The following is a 17,963-nucleotide window of genomic DNA, read 5'->3' as shown; positions in this document are numbered from 1 at the left end:
GATTACAATGATGTCTGCTAGAAAATTTGTACCATACATTTTTTTATGCCCCACATAAGGTTTATTGAGTCTATGCATCCGTTTGTCTGTCCATCTGTCTGATTCAGGTTTTTTAATGAAGGTAGTTTTTGATGAAGATGAAGTGTAATTAAAACTAAATCAAATTAAAACTTAGTACACATGTACCCTGTGATATGATCTTTCTAATTTGAATGTCAAATTCAAGTTTTGACCCAAATTTCATGGTTTACTGAACATAGAAAATGATAGTGTGAGTGGTGCATGTGTACTATGGACACATTCTTGTTTATAACTAAAGCTTAAAAGTTTTATTAGGGTCAGACAAGTAAACATAATTGACTCTGAATAAATATTTTATTTAGCCAAATCCAAACAGCAAAAATATAAAAGTCAAACTTTTCAATAAAAAAATCCTAGATTCTTTACTGTTATTTCTTCTGTTCTTCCTGAAAAAGAAAAAGAAAAATGATAAAAATATACTATATATAGATATGTGTATTTGAATACCTTCTGGTTAAGAATGAAATTACATGCACATAGTTTTATTAATTCATTTGGCAATATTACAAGACATCTTTTTCACTGACAGTGATATAGTTTTACTATAATCTTAACCAACAAAAACAAGTGCATAGCTCAATGCTGTTTGAGTACACATAGTGAAAGATATACACTTCAAAGCAACTACGACGCCCACTTTAACTATTATTGTTTATGAAGTGTTAAGAAATAATAATTTAGCTTTATTCTACCAACCCTTTCTTTTTGCCCTGCTGCAAAGTGAAATGTCAAAGCATTGCATATTAAGTTAAAAAATTAATGGTTCAGGAAAGTTATGGCCCTTTGAAATACAAGAGAAAATTCAACAAAATAGACCCTAGAATATTGACTACTATTGTCCTTCCCTTTTCATATAGCATTCTGCAATTATCATATCACAGCTTTCAAACCTGACCACAATGTCTGAGTAGAAACTATCACAGTAAAGGTTCACATTGTTACTTGCACCTGATATTTTTTAGAAAAGCAATTTATCTATAGCTCTGTAGCAATCTTGTTCATTGTTGTTTTCAATTTTGTATATACATATGTTTGCTGGTGGCAGTTGTTTCGTAATTTGTTGATATCAAAGAGTTTCTAATTCATTACTTTCCAGTTTGACCTTAATTTCTGTTTGGTTTTGAATTGTTTTTGTCATTAGTATACTCTCGATCCTTTTTTTTTGGCTTTTAGGGTTGCTAATGAGTTTTGAATTATTTTGAACTTCTGATTTTAAATATTTGGTATTCTCATCTTGATTGTTGTGCTTTTTTAATTATCTTTCTTTCCAACAAGACTGCTCTACCTGCTAAATGTTGTGTTTTACAATTGTTCCATTGCCACAGTCAAAAAGGAGTTTTCATTATCTGACTCAAAATATGACAATTTTGTTGATAATCATTTACTTGCTATTATTTTTATGTGCATGGTCTCGAAAGTTAAGTACAGATGTACTTGTGTTAAGTCACACCAGATACATAACCTTTGTCAAATTATTATAATAATACAACTTTGCTATCCAAACGTGATGAAAATATGCCTTTCTGTAAGGCTGAGCAATGTTTATTTCAAATTGAATTAGGCCAGTCTGGCAGTCTACAATAAATCACGCCAAAGATGTACTTATATCTAACAGTATAATAACTTAGGGAAAAGTTCAATGGGTTGAATCGGTGTACATTTTTTACTTTTTAATTCAACAGACATCTATAATTAAGTTCGTTCTTTCTCTTTTATGATCACTGAAGATAAAGTTAAGGATATGAAACATGTTTTCTCAATTCCTTTGTAAAACATTTGAACTTGCCTTGTTAAGAATGATGTATATTTTTCACCAAGATTTAAAAAATGCATGCTATGTGTACCAATTAGCCTTGGTTGAAATAAAGCATATACATAAATCATAACCAATATACTACCAACAGAGCTTACGTGCAAATCTAACGTTCTTTTAATTCTACATATATTAAAAGTCAATTTGGAAAGAACAATTAGTTTATGCTAAACAAATACAAAAGCAACATGTTTCGTCAAGACTATAAAATGTCTGAGAGAAAACCACCATGACAGATGTTTAATGATCTACTAGTATACAGAGCAATGGAAGTGATTGACAGACAAATGGATATAACAGTCATACCAATGCATTCACTGTTAATGCATATCGTGCTGGAAATTGTCTGCATTTTAAATGCAAAGTTAATTCCATTGTAAAGCTACCTGATACCTGTTAATTATTCGCCCACTTCATTTGGAGTTGAACGTAATAACTAACTATAAATGTGTTATGCATATAAATTTCAACGACTAGACTAAAAGAGAAATTAAAGTAAGACAACAACAAAAAAGCAGACAGTTAATCAAAATGGTTACAAATAAGCAGCATACAACTAAGATTGCGAACATTCACAAAGCCGGAATGACATTATGTACAGTCAAAAAAACAAGTACTTGCTGGTTTGTATGAAACATTTCTATCAAAATTCCTTGTAACAATTGAATCGTTCTTTAAATCTAATGGTGGGCTTTTCTGATGTCGTGAAGTCTTTGCTTTGCTTCCGTATGCTTGTTTTTTTAACATGGTTCGAAGTCAAAATCATTCTTTGTTTGCTTTTTGCTAGTCTAGCGTCAAAATCATATGTTTTGATAGTCTGTCAGCGTCAATATTTTTGGCCTTGCTTCCGCGCTTGCTGGTTGGTTTTTGATAGTCTGACGTGAATATGTTTTGATTTGCGTCAGGCCACGCTTGCTGGTTAGTCTTTGATAGTCTGGCGTCATTAACCTTTGTTTTGTGTCCGCAACTGATTGGTTTTTGATAGTCTGGCATCTGATATCGCTTGCTTTAGTGTCCGCTTGCTGATTGTCTTTTTAAAGTCTGACGTGAAATTTAACCTTTGTTTTGAGTCCACTCGCTACACAAGGATTGTGTTTTTAAATAGTCTGGTAGTAAAAATGAAACGCAAGAAATATTTTAGAAACTCTTTTCTCTTTGACATAAGTTTTAGGAGTGTTTGGAAAAATGACTGGCTATTCATTAATAAGCCAGCAGAATAAAACAAACACCTAAATTGACACTTAGACTGTTAATATGCGGGCTTCAACAATATTCGAATTCAAGCTTAACATGTGCTTAAGTATTTTCATATCCCAATTGTCAGCATTTATAGTATAATAGTATAAAATAAATGCTGATGATCATATTACATACTATTTGTGAAATATCTTGAATACGTCAAAATATAGAACTTTCAAATGATGCGCCAAGTTATGCAACAACCTGCATCAACAATGATATCTACCAGAAACAAGCTTGATTGAAATTTAATGGTCTAGTGGTATAGATCAATGTAAGAGATTGACGTGCATATAAAAACGGGAACATAATGTGTTTAATCTTGTTGTTAAGGTTGCTGCAAAATTGTTCTGCTCCTTTGCGTTTCTTTTAGAAAGAAAATCTAATGAGAATATTTCAATACTGAAAATGGCAAGGAATTTTAGAATATTATGGTTTAGATCGTTTAACGAAAAAGAATAATGAAAATGAAATCAGCTTTTATAGAAACTTCAAATACTATTTTCAAAACAATGAAAGAATAATTTAAAAAGTGTCATTTACTTATTTTTGTGTTCATTTCATAAACTGCACACGGTTAACAGCTGGACAATCGTTCAAAGTAACCAATACAAAAAACTCCATATATTTTTTTACAATTTGACACTTTAAAAATCAGTTGTGAGGAACAGATAAAGAACAACACAACAACACAAAAAAATCAAGAAAATATATCATTATTATGCAGTCTGCCAAAACTTTTCTATTCTTAAGTAATTTCTTACCAAGTTCTTTGATATACATCTTTGTGTACCTGTTGATAATAAATTATCTTGTCTATATTTTTGTTTACTGTGCTATTGTCGGACAATTATGACCGTATATTGTTAGATTTTTTTTGCCAGATTATAAAAAATATGTATTAGAAGCCGTGTTCTTTAGTCCAGATTGGTTGACATCTAGCAAAGTGATCCGCTCAAACGTTGAAGGCTTTTCTGTAAATTTGAGATGAATTACAACACGTTTCTTTATCCTTTTTCCTATTCTGGAAGTGATTTTGTATAACTTGCAAAACATTTTCTATTATATTTTTTTTTGTAAAATATCACACAGAATTAACGTGCAGCTTTTAGAGTATTAAGCTCCGTAAAGATAGTGGGAAAACCTTAACATTTTTTGTTAAAGTATTAAATTATCAAAATGTTCTAGGAAAAAGTTTGACCTTATATTCTTTGTTTTTGGTGCTAATACTTCTTTGCAAATGATCTTCCTGCATCTAATATTTTTTCATTGTATCGTTAAAGTTCGCGCGTATCTAATACAATTCATTCATTTGCTTGTTATGACGACTTCTTGGCAAAGAAATCGACATGATGAATCATTTTCACGAAGAAAAATTGTCAATAAATATGGATAATGATTTCTAAATGGAGCATTTCGTTATCACTTCGTCGTAATCTGTAATTTAAAGTCAACAAGATGAAAATTCAATTTACATTCTTCAATTTGAAATCTTTCCTTTTAGTTTGCTTCATGTGTCAGCTTGATTAACTGTTAAGCATACTCCGGGATTAGCTTGATTGATAGGAATCGCGCCTCTCATAATTGAGCAATGCCATCACTGTTCATTGAAAAGTTTACAAATTGTTGGATAATGATTTATCCAGATACAGATTTACATATAGATATAAAGTTTACGTCTTCTTTGATGGTATAAAGCAATTTAACTCATGTGTATGTGCACGAGACTCATGTTTTATAACAGATTAAACAGCATTAAACACAATCATTCATAAAAAGAAGAAACAGAAAATCAACAACCCATAAATTATTTTACAAAAACAAGCGCTTAACACTAGTTGAACTCTCAGGCTCGGGTCACACTTATAGTTAAAAATAATGATTAAAAATTAAAAGAATCAAGTAAGTGCCGAGACGCGATATATGGACAGATATGCAACATGAAACGTTCAGAGGTCACGAGAGTTTATTGAATAAGGACAATAAATACTCGGCCCAGCAAAAATTTCGAAATATGACCTCAATATATACAAGAAGACCTTTGTTTCCTTTTTGATATCCTTAATTTTAACCTAAATAATAAATAGATACAAATCAAGTGCCAAATCTGAAATTATACAAAGACATATGTATATATATATATAGTAAAGGACTGATTTCGTTTTTCGTTTAAGTGTTCATGTCTTCATCATTAACATAGCCGCATAGCCCAATAACATGACAAGAAAACACTATCACATTATTGTCATTTTAGAGATTCCAGCTATAACCATCACCAACATAACTGGTTAACATGACATGAAAACACTATCACATTGTTGTCATTCTAGAGATTCCAGCTATGACCATCAGCAACATAGCCCAATAACATGACATATGTAAACACTATCACATTGTTGTCAATCTAGATATTCTAGCTATGACCATCATCAACATAGCTGAAAAACATGACATATGTAAACACTATCACATTGTTGTCAATCTAGAGATTCTAGCCATAACCATCAACAACATAGCCGAAAAACATGACATATGTAAACACTATCACATTGTTGTCAATCTAGAGATTCTAGCTATAACCATCAACAACATAGCCGAAAAACATGACACGAAAACACTATCACATTGTTGTCAATCTAGAGATTCTAGCTATAACCATCAACAACATAGCCGAAAAACATGACATATGTAAACACTATCACATTGTTGTCAATCTAGAGATTCTAGCTATAACCATCAACAACATAGCCGAAAAACATGACATATGTAAACACTATCACATTGTTGTCAATCTAGAGATTCTAGCTATAACCATCAACAACCTAGCCGAAAAACATGACATATGTAAACACTATCACATTGTTGTCAATCTAGAGATTCTAGCTATGAACACCATCAAAATAGCCGAAAAACATGACATATGTAAACACTATCAAATTGTTGTCAATCTAGAGATTCTAGCTATAACCATCAACAACATAGCCGAAAAACATGACATATGTAAACACTATCACATTGTTGTCAATCTAGAGATTCTAGCTATGAACACAATCAACATAGCCGAAAAACATGACATATGTAAACACTATCACATTGTTGTCAATCTAGAGATTCTAGCTGTAACCATCAACAACATAGCCGAAAAACATGACATATGTAAACACTATCACATTGTTGTCAATCTAGAGATTCTAGCTATGAACACCATCAACATAGCCGAAAAACATGACATATGTAAACACTATCACATTGTTGTCAATCTAGAGATTCTAGCTATGACCATCATCAACATAGCCGAAAAACATGACATATGTAAACACTATCAAATTGTTGTCATTTAGAGATTCTAGCTATAACCATCAACAACATAGCCGAAAAACATGACACGAAAACACTATCACATTGCTGTCAATCTAGAGATTTTAGCTATAAACATCACCAACATAACAGAATAACATGACACAAAAATACTATCAAATTGCTGTCAATCTGGAGATTCCAGCTATGACCATCATCAACATAGCCGAAAAACATGACATATGTAAACACTATCAAATTGTTGTCATTTAGAGATTCTAGCTATAACCATCAACAACATAGCCGAAAAACATGACACGAAAACACTATCACATTGCTGTCAATCTAGAGATTTTAGCTATAAACATCACCAACATAACAGAATAACATGACACAAAAATACTATCAAATTGCTGTCAATCTGGAGATTCCAGCTATGACCATCACCAACATAGCCGAAAAACATGACATATGTAAACACTATCACATTGTTGTCAATCTAGAGATTCTAGCTATAAACATCACCAACATAACCGAATAAAATGACACAAAAATACTATCAAATTGCTGTCCATCTAGAGATTCCGGCTATGACCTTCATCAAATAACCGAAAAACATGACATATGTAAACACTATCACATTGCTGTCAATCTAGAGATTTTAGCTATAAACATCACCAACATAACCGAATAACATGACACAAAAATACTATCAAATTGCTGTCAATCTAGAGATTCCAGCTATGACCATCACCAACATAGCCGAAAAACATGACATATGTAAACACTATCACATTGTTGTCAATCTAGAGATTCTAGCTATAAACATCACCAACATAACCGAATAACATGACACAAAAATACTATCAAATTGCTGTCCATCTAGAGATTCCAGCTATGACCATCATCAAATAACCGAAAAACATGACATATGTAAACACTATCACATTGCTGTCAATCTAGAGATTTTAGCTATAAACATCACCAACATAACCGAATAACATGACACAAAAATACTATCAAATTGCTGTCAATCTAGAGATTCCAGCTATGACCATCACCAACATAGCCGAAAAACATGACATATGTAAACACTATCACATTGTTGTCAATCTAGAGATTCTAGCTATAAACATCACCAACATAACCGAATAACATGACACAAAAATACTATCAAATTGCTGTCCATCTAGAGATTCCAGCTATGACCATCATCAAATAATCGAAAAACATGACATATGTAAACACTATCACATTGCTGTCAATCTAGAGATTTTAGCTATAAACATCACCAACATAACCGAATAACATGACACAAAAATACTATCAAATTGCTGTCAATCTAGAGATTCCAGCTATGACCATCACCAACATAGCCGAAAAACATGACATATGTAAACACTATCAAATTGCTGTCAATCTAGAGATTCCAGCTATGACCATCACCAACATAGCCGAAAAACATGACATATGTAAACACTATCACATTGTTGTCAATCTAGAGATTCTAGCTATAAACATCACCAACATAACCGAATAAAATGACACAAAAATACTATCAAATTGCTGTCCATCTAGAGATTCCGGCTATGACCATCATCAAATAACCGAAAAACATGACATATGTAAACACTATCACATTGCTGTCAATCTAGAGATTTTAGCTATAAACATCACCAACATAACCGAATAACATGACACAAAAATACTATCAAATTGCTGTCAATCTAGAGATTCCAGCTATGACCATCACCAACATAGCCGAAAAACATGACATATGTAAACACTATCACATTGTTGTCAATCTAGAGATTCTAGCTATAAACATCACCAACATAACCGAATAACATGACACAAAAATACTATCAAATTGCTGTCCATCTAGAGATTCCAGCTATGACCATCATCAAATAACCGAAAAACATGACATATGTAAACACTATCACATTGCTGTCAATCTAGAGATTTTAGCTATAAACATCACCAACATAACCGAATAACATGACACAAAAATACTATCAAATTGCTGTCAATCTAGAGATTCCAGCTATGACCATCACCAACATAGCCGAAAAACATGACATATGTAAACACTATCACATTGTTGTCAATCTAGAGATTCTAGCTATAAACATCACCAACATAACCGAATAACATGACACAAAAATACAATCAAATTGCTGTCCATCTAGAGATTCCAGCTATGACCATCATCAAATAATCGAAAAACATGACATATGTAAACACTATCACATTGCTGTCAATCTAGAGATTTTAGCTATAAACATCACCAACATAACCGAATAACATGACACAAAAATACTATCAAATTGCTGTCAATCTAGAGATTCCAGCTATGACCATCACCAACATAGCCGAAAAACATGACACATGTAAACACTATCAAATTGCTGTCAATCTAGAGATTCCAGCTATGACCATCACCAACATAGCCGAAAAACATGACATATGTAAACACTATCACATTGTTGTCAATCTAGAGATTCTAGCTATAAACATCACCAACATAACCGAATAAAATGACACAAAAATACTATCAAATTGCTGTCCATCTAGAGATTCCGGCTATGACCATCATCAAATAACCGAAAAACATGACATATGTAAACACTATCACATTGCTGTCAATCTAGAGATTTTAGCTATAAACATCACCAACATAACCGAATAACATGACACAAAAATACTATCAAATTGCTGTCAATCTAGAGATTCCAGCTATGACCATCACCAACATAGCCGAAAAACATGACATATGTAAACACTATCACATTGTTGTCAATCTAGAGATTCTAGCTATAAACATCACCAACATAACCGAATAACATGACACAAAAATACTATCAAATTGCTGTCCATCTAGAGATTCCAGCTATGACCATCATCAAATAACCGAAAAACATGACATATGTAAACACTATCACATTGCTGTCAATCTAGAGATTTTAGCTATAAACATCACCAACATAACCGAATAACATGACACAAAAATACTATCAAATTGCTGTCAATCTAGAGATTCCAGCTATGACCATCACCAACATAGCCGAAAAACATGACATATGTAAACACTATCACATTGTTGTCAATCTAGAGATTCTAGCTATAAACATCACCAACATAACCGAATAACATGACACAAAAATACTATCAAATTGCTGTCCATCTAGAGATTCCAGCTCTGACCATCATCAAATAATCGAAAAACATGACATATGTTAACACTATCACATTGCTGTCAATCTAGAGATTTTAGCTATAAACATCACCAACATAACCGAATAACATGACACAAAAATACTATCAAATTGCTGTCAATCTAGAGATTCCAGCTATGACCATCACCAACATAGCCGAAAAACATGACATATGTAAACACTATCAAATTGCTGTCAATCTAGAGATTCCAGCTATGACCATCACCAACATAGCCGAAAAACATGACATATGTAAACACTATCACATTGTTGTCAATCTAGAGATTCTAGCTATAAACATCACCAACATAACCGAATAACATGACACAAAAATACTATCAAATTGCTGTCCATCTAGAGATTCCGGCTATGACCATCATCAAATAACCGAAAAACATGACATATGTAAACACTATCACATTGCTGTCAATCTAGATATTCTAGCTATGAACACCATCAACATAGCCGAAAAACATGACATATGTAAACACTATCACATTGTTGTCAATCTAGAGATTCTAGCTATAACCATCAACAACATAGCCGAAAAACATGACATATGTTAACACTATCACATTGTTGTCAATCTAGAGATTCTAGCTATGAACACCATCAACATTGCCGAAAAACATGACATATGTTAACACTATCACATTGTTGTCAATCTAGAGATTCTAGCTGTAACCATCAACAACATAGCCGAAAAACATGACATATGTAAACACTATCACATTGTTGTCAATCTAGAGATTCTAGCTATGAACACCATCAACATAGCCGAAAAACATGACATATGTAAACACTATCACATTGTTGTCAATCTAGAGATTCTAGCTATGACCATCATCAACATAGCCGAAAAACATGACATATGTAAACACTATCAAATTGTTGTCATTTAGAGATTCTAGCTATGACCATCATCAACATAACCGTTAAACATGAAAAGAAAACACTATCTTATTGCTGTCATTCTAGATATTCTAGCTATGACCATCATCAACATAACCGTTAAACATGAAAAGAAAACACTATCACATTGCTGTCATTCTAGATATTCTAGCTATAAGTTAGATATTTATCTTATCTCTGGTAGATAGTCTTTTCATTGGCAGTACTACCATTCCCCTTCATTTTAAAATTGTGTGGTTTTAAAAAAAAATCTTGTTCTATATTGGCACAATGTCTGTGAAATGAACTACCGTGAAATATGGTCACTATGGTTTTCTTTCGACCGGCAGCAAATTCCTTGCCAAAGTGGGACGTATGTGGCTACACGGGGTAAATAAGTATGCAGATTCATCTGATGAAAATATGGACGTTGAATCCGAGGCCTCGTGTAAAGAGATTACCACGCTTTGACACGAACTAACTATATGCCGGAGCTACATTTTTTTTCAGTTTTCGTTATTTTTTTATACGTGCATTCATCTTTCTTAATGGTCCTGCGTATACCACGGTGATATCATTTTGTCATAAAAACAATCGAAAAATAGTCTACAGTGTATGTAAAACAAAGATTTTAGTACTTCCTTCTAGTCTTTAGTGGTACACCATGCATGACGAAATCTATTACATTGGCACTTAAGTTAGAAGTTGATATTTGTCTTGGCTCCAATGGTACCTCGTTAGTATAGTATTGTCAATACTTAAACAACTCTCAGTTAAAGAATCCAATTGGAACTTCCAATTAATTACAAATTAATGTTGAGGCGTTTCATTTCCTTTTATTTTTTAAATCTTTAAAAACGGCAATTATGCAATCGTCTTTTTGCAATCATTAAGATGAAAATTACAAATTGAAAAGAACTATATATTATGCTTTTGACTTCATTTGATGATGAGACCGGTATCTAGAACTTGTCGTTATTTTTTTATTAAAACTATATTTACAGTCAAATACCTTAATTTTTGATAAATTAAAACAACATCAACATGTCGTGTCAAGCATAGACAAGTTCAACAAGCTTGCTTTGACATGAAATTTAGATTTTAAAAAAAATTGGTAACACACAAAATAATTTATAGCTTCAAGTTGGCTTAATTTTTGGTGCCTTATTTTCTAAGGGGGAAGGTCGAGTTTAAACTTCCCCCTTTACCCCAATAAAACAACAACAACATGTAACAAAACAACACAGAAAAAACGAGGGTTCTGTGCCTCATTGTCACACTTTGTAAACTTATAAATCTTTTTTGCTAAAGTCAAGATATCGTTTAGCAGCTATAAAGATAGTTTTGCTTTCAATGATTACACCAAAAATTCGAAACAATTTGCTTTCAGAAGAGATGTTAAGTCAACCAGATTGAGAGATTGCATTTAGCGGCTAATGTTTTCATCATTTATAGAGGGTCTAAATATAGTTCATCCCCGATGTATAGAACCCTTTCTCCTTTATATCTGTGTCCGATCGTTACGAAAAAAGACCTTCCACTTACTATTTCCTGCCAAGATTTGCTTAAAATTTAGCTTGGTGCTTTCATTCTACTGAGATGATAAGCATGTTGATTTCGAACTAATACAGATAAACCAATTCAAACCCAACTTCACATCAGTCTGTGTTTTCAAACCAACAACCAGGCAATCGATGAACAACAATCATCTTGGTTTTCAACGAATAAAGTAGATACAAATACATTTCAGGAACATAAAAATATACAAATGGCTGTCAGATTTTCTGAAAAGCACAATATTTAATGTCAACGTAAGATCAAACTGTAAAAATCAGTTGAGAAGGGTTCGATTTATCTGAGCGTTTTGAAAAGAAAAGTATATTTTCAACAAACAACTTGTACATGTAACTTATGGGGTATTTCTTTTGTGATAACTTGAATACGATATTGCTTAGAATTGTTACATGCCCCTTCCTTATTTTATTTGTTCACTTTTGTCCCTTTAACAATTTTACTGCTATAACTAGATTACCATTATACTGACATGTGTAGAGGAAGGCTTCAAGGGCACTCCGTATATTGGCAGTCGTCAGTAAACATATAAATTAGTACAAAAGAAATAAAAGAAAGAAAGGGAATTAAAGCAAGTCTAGATATTGCTTTTTGGATAACAATTTAGAAGAAAATTTTGTCATATATATATACATGATGATTTTCTCGCCTTTTTCAATCTAAAGAATAGGAATTTGTTTGTAAATTCATACACGTAGTCTGAAAGAATTAAATGGAAAAGCATTAATTTGAAAATGTATCATGACGTAAATAATTGTTTACATAATTTTACGATGCATGTATTTGATTGATGGTTTCCTCATGTGCTGATTATGTAACAAACAACACACATTTCTGTAGATTACTCAACAAATATCTTTGCCAAAATACACAATTTTTACACTTTTAATAGCATGCAGCGTAATGTATGTAGTATAGCATGCATATTACAATAAATAAAACAGTACTTAAATTTTTTCAAAATGATTCAGAAACCATCATGCGATAAAACAGTCATGCGTATCAGTAAAAGTCATACTTGACTGAACAGCGTCGACTGCTCCGATGAATCGTTCGATGAGTTGTCCTGTGATGACGTTTGTGAATAGTTAGCCGAATCTCTTCGGATATTTTCTGGCTTTTTTGGTACAAATTTAATCGGACGTGGGTAAACTTGACCTCTGTTTTCATTCGGCACTATGTCTGGTTTTTCACTCCTTGTGAAAAAATCATTATTTTGTTTTTGTAATTGTTTGTCCTCATTTGAAATTAGTTCACCCTTTTTGGCTTTGTTAACATTTTTGTTGTTTGCCGGATCTTCTGTTATATTAATTTTAGTAGTTTCTGGGTCTGAATTTCGGTTAAATTTATTTACAAGATTCTTATTTAATATTTTTTCGGGCGTCTGTTCCCGCGAATTTTTAGGACCACTGTGTCGAAGTATCACTCTTTCAGGTGTTTGCCCCTGTGGAGTTCTTGAACGTTTTTCGGGCCTATTGCGGTTAGGCGATAAATAGTCAACTTCTATTTCACTTTTTTCGACGTCATCTACGGAAGTTTCTCTATGATTTTGTGTGATTTCTTGTATATTTGCTATATAATCTGCGAGTTCATGATTAAACTGCTTATCAGTTGCACCATTTTGGCGCGGTACTGAATGGCAGATATGTCTATTATTCCGTAAACGTTTAGCATCTGGATCTGAGCTTCTTCGTACATACTTATTTCTACTGCCAGAATGTATATCTGCAGTTACGTTCATTCGCAAGTCTTCCGACATAGGAGATTTACTGCGCTGGGATTCGTTCAGCGCTTCTGTGCTTAACGATCCCCTTACATTGTCGTGAAATGTAACGCATCGGCCGCCACTACGTCTATTACGACTCCGACGTAAAATTACGTCATTTTGGTCCATGTGCTCGTCGTATTCTCTCAAAGGTGGAAGACTTATTCCAAACTTCTCGTCTTCGGTTGATGGAGCAGTTTCTCCTTCATCATACCCACTTTCACTCGGAGTTATATCCATACTTTGTATCGAACCCGGACGTTTTGGCTTTACCATTGGTAGACTAAGATCCTTTATGTCAATAGAGGCTATTGAAATGGACGGCGTTCGTGTTAGATTGTTACTTTTTATCACAAAGATCGGCTGTCCAACATTGGCGTAATCTAGAATTCTAAAAAGCCAGGTTTCTTTGATCGTAAACATAGTCCATAAAAATATCCAATACACTAAATAGCAAACTTCTATTATAACAGTTGTTAAAACTAAGGTGTCTTTCGATGTTCGATAAACCGATATCAAGTCATATAAAATTGGGCCTTTAAAAATGGCCAACAACACAAGAGTGATCATAGCAAATGTGTGGGCAATATGGCCATTACACGGACCCCTGTCTTTTAAAATTTTACGAGTATAAATTTGTGGATTATGCCTTCTGTCAACTAATTTGTATTTGTCGTAATATTTGTTAAATCCGTACTCAAAAACGGCAAATGATGACAACATCAAAACAATTCCAGAAACTATGAAGAGAAAAATGACGCTTCCGCAACCAAGATTAAGATTTATATTTCCATATAAATTTGAATTCAGAGCAATTTTGTATAGAATCGAAAATCCGCTATACGAAAATATTGAATTCACACTCATGAATAATAGTTGAAAAACGAACACAATCGACAGATATTTATTGGTATACCAAAAAACGGAGGCATACCTAATGGCATACGTCGCTAAAGCTGCTAGGAAGTACACGAACGCTGCAGACGGGCGGTATCCGCCATTGTTTGAGGTAGTATACAATGGATGAATCGTTAAGTTGATGGTTGTAGGGGTGGCGTTAAGTCGAACTACATGATCAGTGAGTAATGGTCTGTCCTTTGAATATAAAAAGTCGACATCCGTGGACCATACAGCATCTGAAATTAAACAATTAATACGATTAATTTTGTTGAATAAGACATACATTCATTGATTGATTTTTGTATAGATAACCCAGTGTCAAATATTTCATGCCTTTCCTAACGATCTGACAAAAGAAAGCACAGAGAAACAATAAATAACAATGAAAATGTATATTAATGTGCTTTTAGAAAAACCTAAAGATTATAACGTAGCGGTACCCAAATTGCACCGAGGACCAAAATTAACTATTTTTGGATGTTGTGTTAATTTTTGTTTAGCAGCTTTTAAACGTCTGTATTTTGGTTTTTCGTATAACCGTTTGGCCTTGAGCATCACCGAAGAGACATTTATTGTTGATGATGGTGCAATAAATTTGGTACAGCTTTAATGTTATTCTAAATATCGCTGTGATATTTGTGGTTGGCTTTAATTCAGTAATGTGTGAATCTGGCATTCTTGTCCAAATGTCTGTCTTGTAATTCCAGACATTACGTGGACAGACGTCTGGAATTGTCATACCTGCTCAAACTGATATGCAAACAATGAATAAAGTGCATATTTTTCGCCAGAAAAGTGGCACAGAGTTACGTAAATTAACATATTATTATATGAAAATTTAAGCAATTCTATGAATGTGCCAAAATGCAATTGCAGACAGAACATAATGTGACATTTGTACTACTGTCATTTAACCAGACATTAAACGATTAAGAAATACAATCTGACATAGCATTTTCAAACATTTCCAAATTTCACAAGAGGCTGTAAATTGCGTAAAGATAAAATCTATGTATCCACAAGACTACCATTTTTCATCATAATAATTACAGCAGATAGATGTTTTCACATTTCAGTCACATGTTTTATCCAAACAGTTCACAACTTTATTTTCAGCGCCAAAATAATAATAATAACCATGAAAATTGATAACAGGCAAAATTTATTTTTTGTGGTCAACTTATTTTGACCTATTATTTCGTTCTGACAGACAGGAAGTATCATAGATGTTACTCGTGTAGCAAATTTCATATAGTATCATTGATCTAAGATTTAGAGACTATAACTCGGAGGAGTTTAATGAAGAAATGCAACATGGTTGGTTTCACAATTCGTTAAAACCCCGATCTCGTATATTTTATATTTGTAACGTCTGGTTAGCAAATGGATATATATTAATCAGTGACTAAAATTTTCATTTGAGGATTACTGCTGGAATAAAACGTGATTAATGAAGGGAATCTTCTTAAGAGAACTTTTACAGTATATTGATATATCTTTTCAATCTTAATAGATTTCCACGCAGACAGATTGTTTGTATCCTTATATATCTTTTCCCGACGTTACTATACTTGTATGGTTATAATTTGTTATCTTCCCTCTTGAATAGTCTGCGGCAATATTTACGCTATTCTAATATAAAAAATAAGCACATGATGTATGATTGCCATTGAGACAACTATATATCCACCAACGTACCAATGACGTGGATGCAAGGAATTATAGGTCACCGTACGATCTCGATGAGTTAAACCTATTCTGTATATAGTCCGTTACAACAACAAAAACTCAGAAGTCCATATAAACTAGAAATTTGACTGTCTAATTCTTACAATGCACTTTACAAAAAACTAAAATAACAGACAGTGGTATAACCAACGACAACCATGATTACAGGCTCCTGAATTTGTACCGACACCTGAAGAATGCAGCGGGGTTAACCATGTTTGCGAGTGCTTCTCCTTCCTCCCCTTGTCTTTTAAAGGTATAATGAGCTACTGAAATTATTTTGATCTTGATGTTATGTTTGTTTAATTGATTGATCATAGGTTTTTAACACCCTAGCGGCATACAAAAGATACATCGAGCCATTAATATAAGCAAAGAGAAATATAAATAAATACGAAATGAGAAGGGTGTAGGATTTGACACACAAGGGGGCAATACACGGGGAATATTGGGCAACGTTAGAAACTAAGCCAAGTATGGACCGGCTCTAGTTCTTTTAAAAACAAATGGAAGAAGGCTTAAACATTCTTAGCAGTGAATTGAGTACAGCTAAAAAGTCATAGCGGCTAAATGACTTTATTACATGAGTTTAGATTGTATGTAATCATAGGTTTCTGCAGACTAAACGATTATTGTCGAATTGGAATTATGTCAAGAAAACTACTATCAAAAACACTTCAATCTATACAGCACCTCTTAAAAACTTGTAAGAGACAAGATTTATCAAATAGAGATTCTAATGATTGACTGAAACACCAATTTTGAATGCATTAATGATTTTTATCATAATTTATAAACTTTAGAATACGCTATAAAACATACAGAATTTTAAGAATGAATTTCGCTTTATAAATATTTCAAATGTAAAGAATGGAATTTATCTTTTTTAAATGACTCTCCCTCTCCGTAAGGGCCTATTTGTAGCAGTACACATTTCGTTGCTTTGGCGTGTCATTTACATGTGCTTGGAAGAGTCGGTGTATTTGGAAGATAGTTGTAACATACTTTACATCTACTTTTATTCTCATAACATCCTGAATAGTAATTAATAAAAACAAAAGTTATTATGTAACCTTTCTGGATCATGTCCAAACAACAACAAAAAATATGATTTTACTTCATTATATTATAAAAATGATTTTCGTAAGTATCACGAATAGAAGGCGTCGTTCAACGTAATATGCAATTTGCGACTAATTGTTTCACGCAAAATAGATAAATTGCATAGAATTCCTTATTTTTATTTATGAGTTGGCATAATCTGCGATAGATGTTGTGAATGATCTAAAAGCGACCTAAAAGCGTTGAATATTGCCTGTTAGACTAAAATGCAACCACAAACAGATTGCATACTTTCAAGAATTCATGCAGGGGATAGACCAGCGGCCAAAGCATTTAAATTATGCTTCTAAAAAATCAAATGTACTGAAAACATAAACTGTCATTTATATAATATTTT

At 32.9% G+C, this 17,963-nt stretch overlaps 1 protein-coding gene across 2 annotated transcripts in view; it reads right to left on the bottom strand.

Annotated features, from left to right (window-relative positions):
* Window positions 1-356: 356 nt before the first annotated feature.
* The window catches only part of LOC134716181 (uncharacterized), a 48,777-nt gene continuing 31,170 nt past the window's right edge, over window positions 357-17,963 (bottom strand). For both annotated transcript variants that reach the window (XM_063579007.1, XM_063579006.1), the window contains exons 3-4: window positions 13,130-15,012; window positions 357-467 (exon numbers count right to left, since the gene is read on the bottom strand). In XM_063579007.1, the coding sequence (XP_063435077.1) occupies window positions 450-467; window positions 13,130-15,012 (1,901 nt within the window). In that variant the 3' untranslated portion in view covers window positions 357-449. The remainder of the gene's footprint in view (window positions 468-13,129; window positions 15,013-17,963) is intronic.

Source organism: Mytilus trossulus, chromosome 4, assembly GCF_036588685.1.
Source record: "Mytilus trossulus isolate FHL-02 chromosome 4, PNRI_Mtr1.1.1.hap1, whole genome shotgun sequence".
NCBI classification, from domain to species: Eukaryota; Metazoa; Mollusca; class Bivalvia; order Mytilida; family Mytilidae; genus Mytilus; species Mytilus trossulus.
This window is presented reverse-complemented; position numbering and strand designations above follow the sequence as displayed.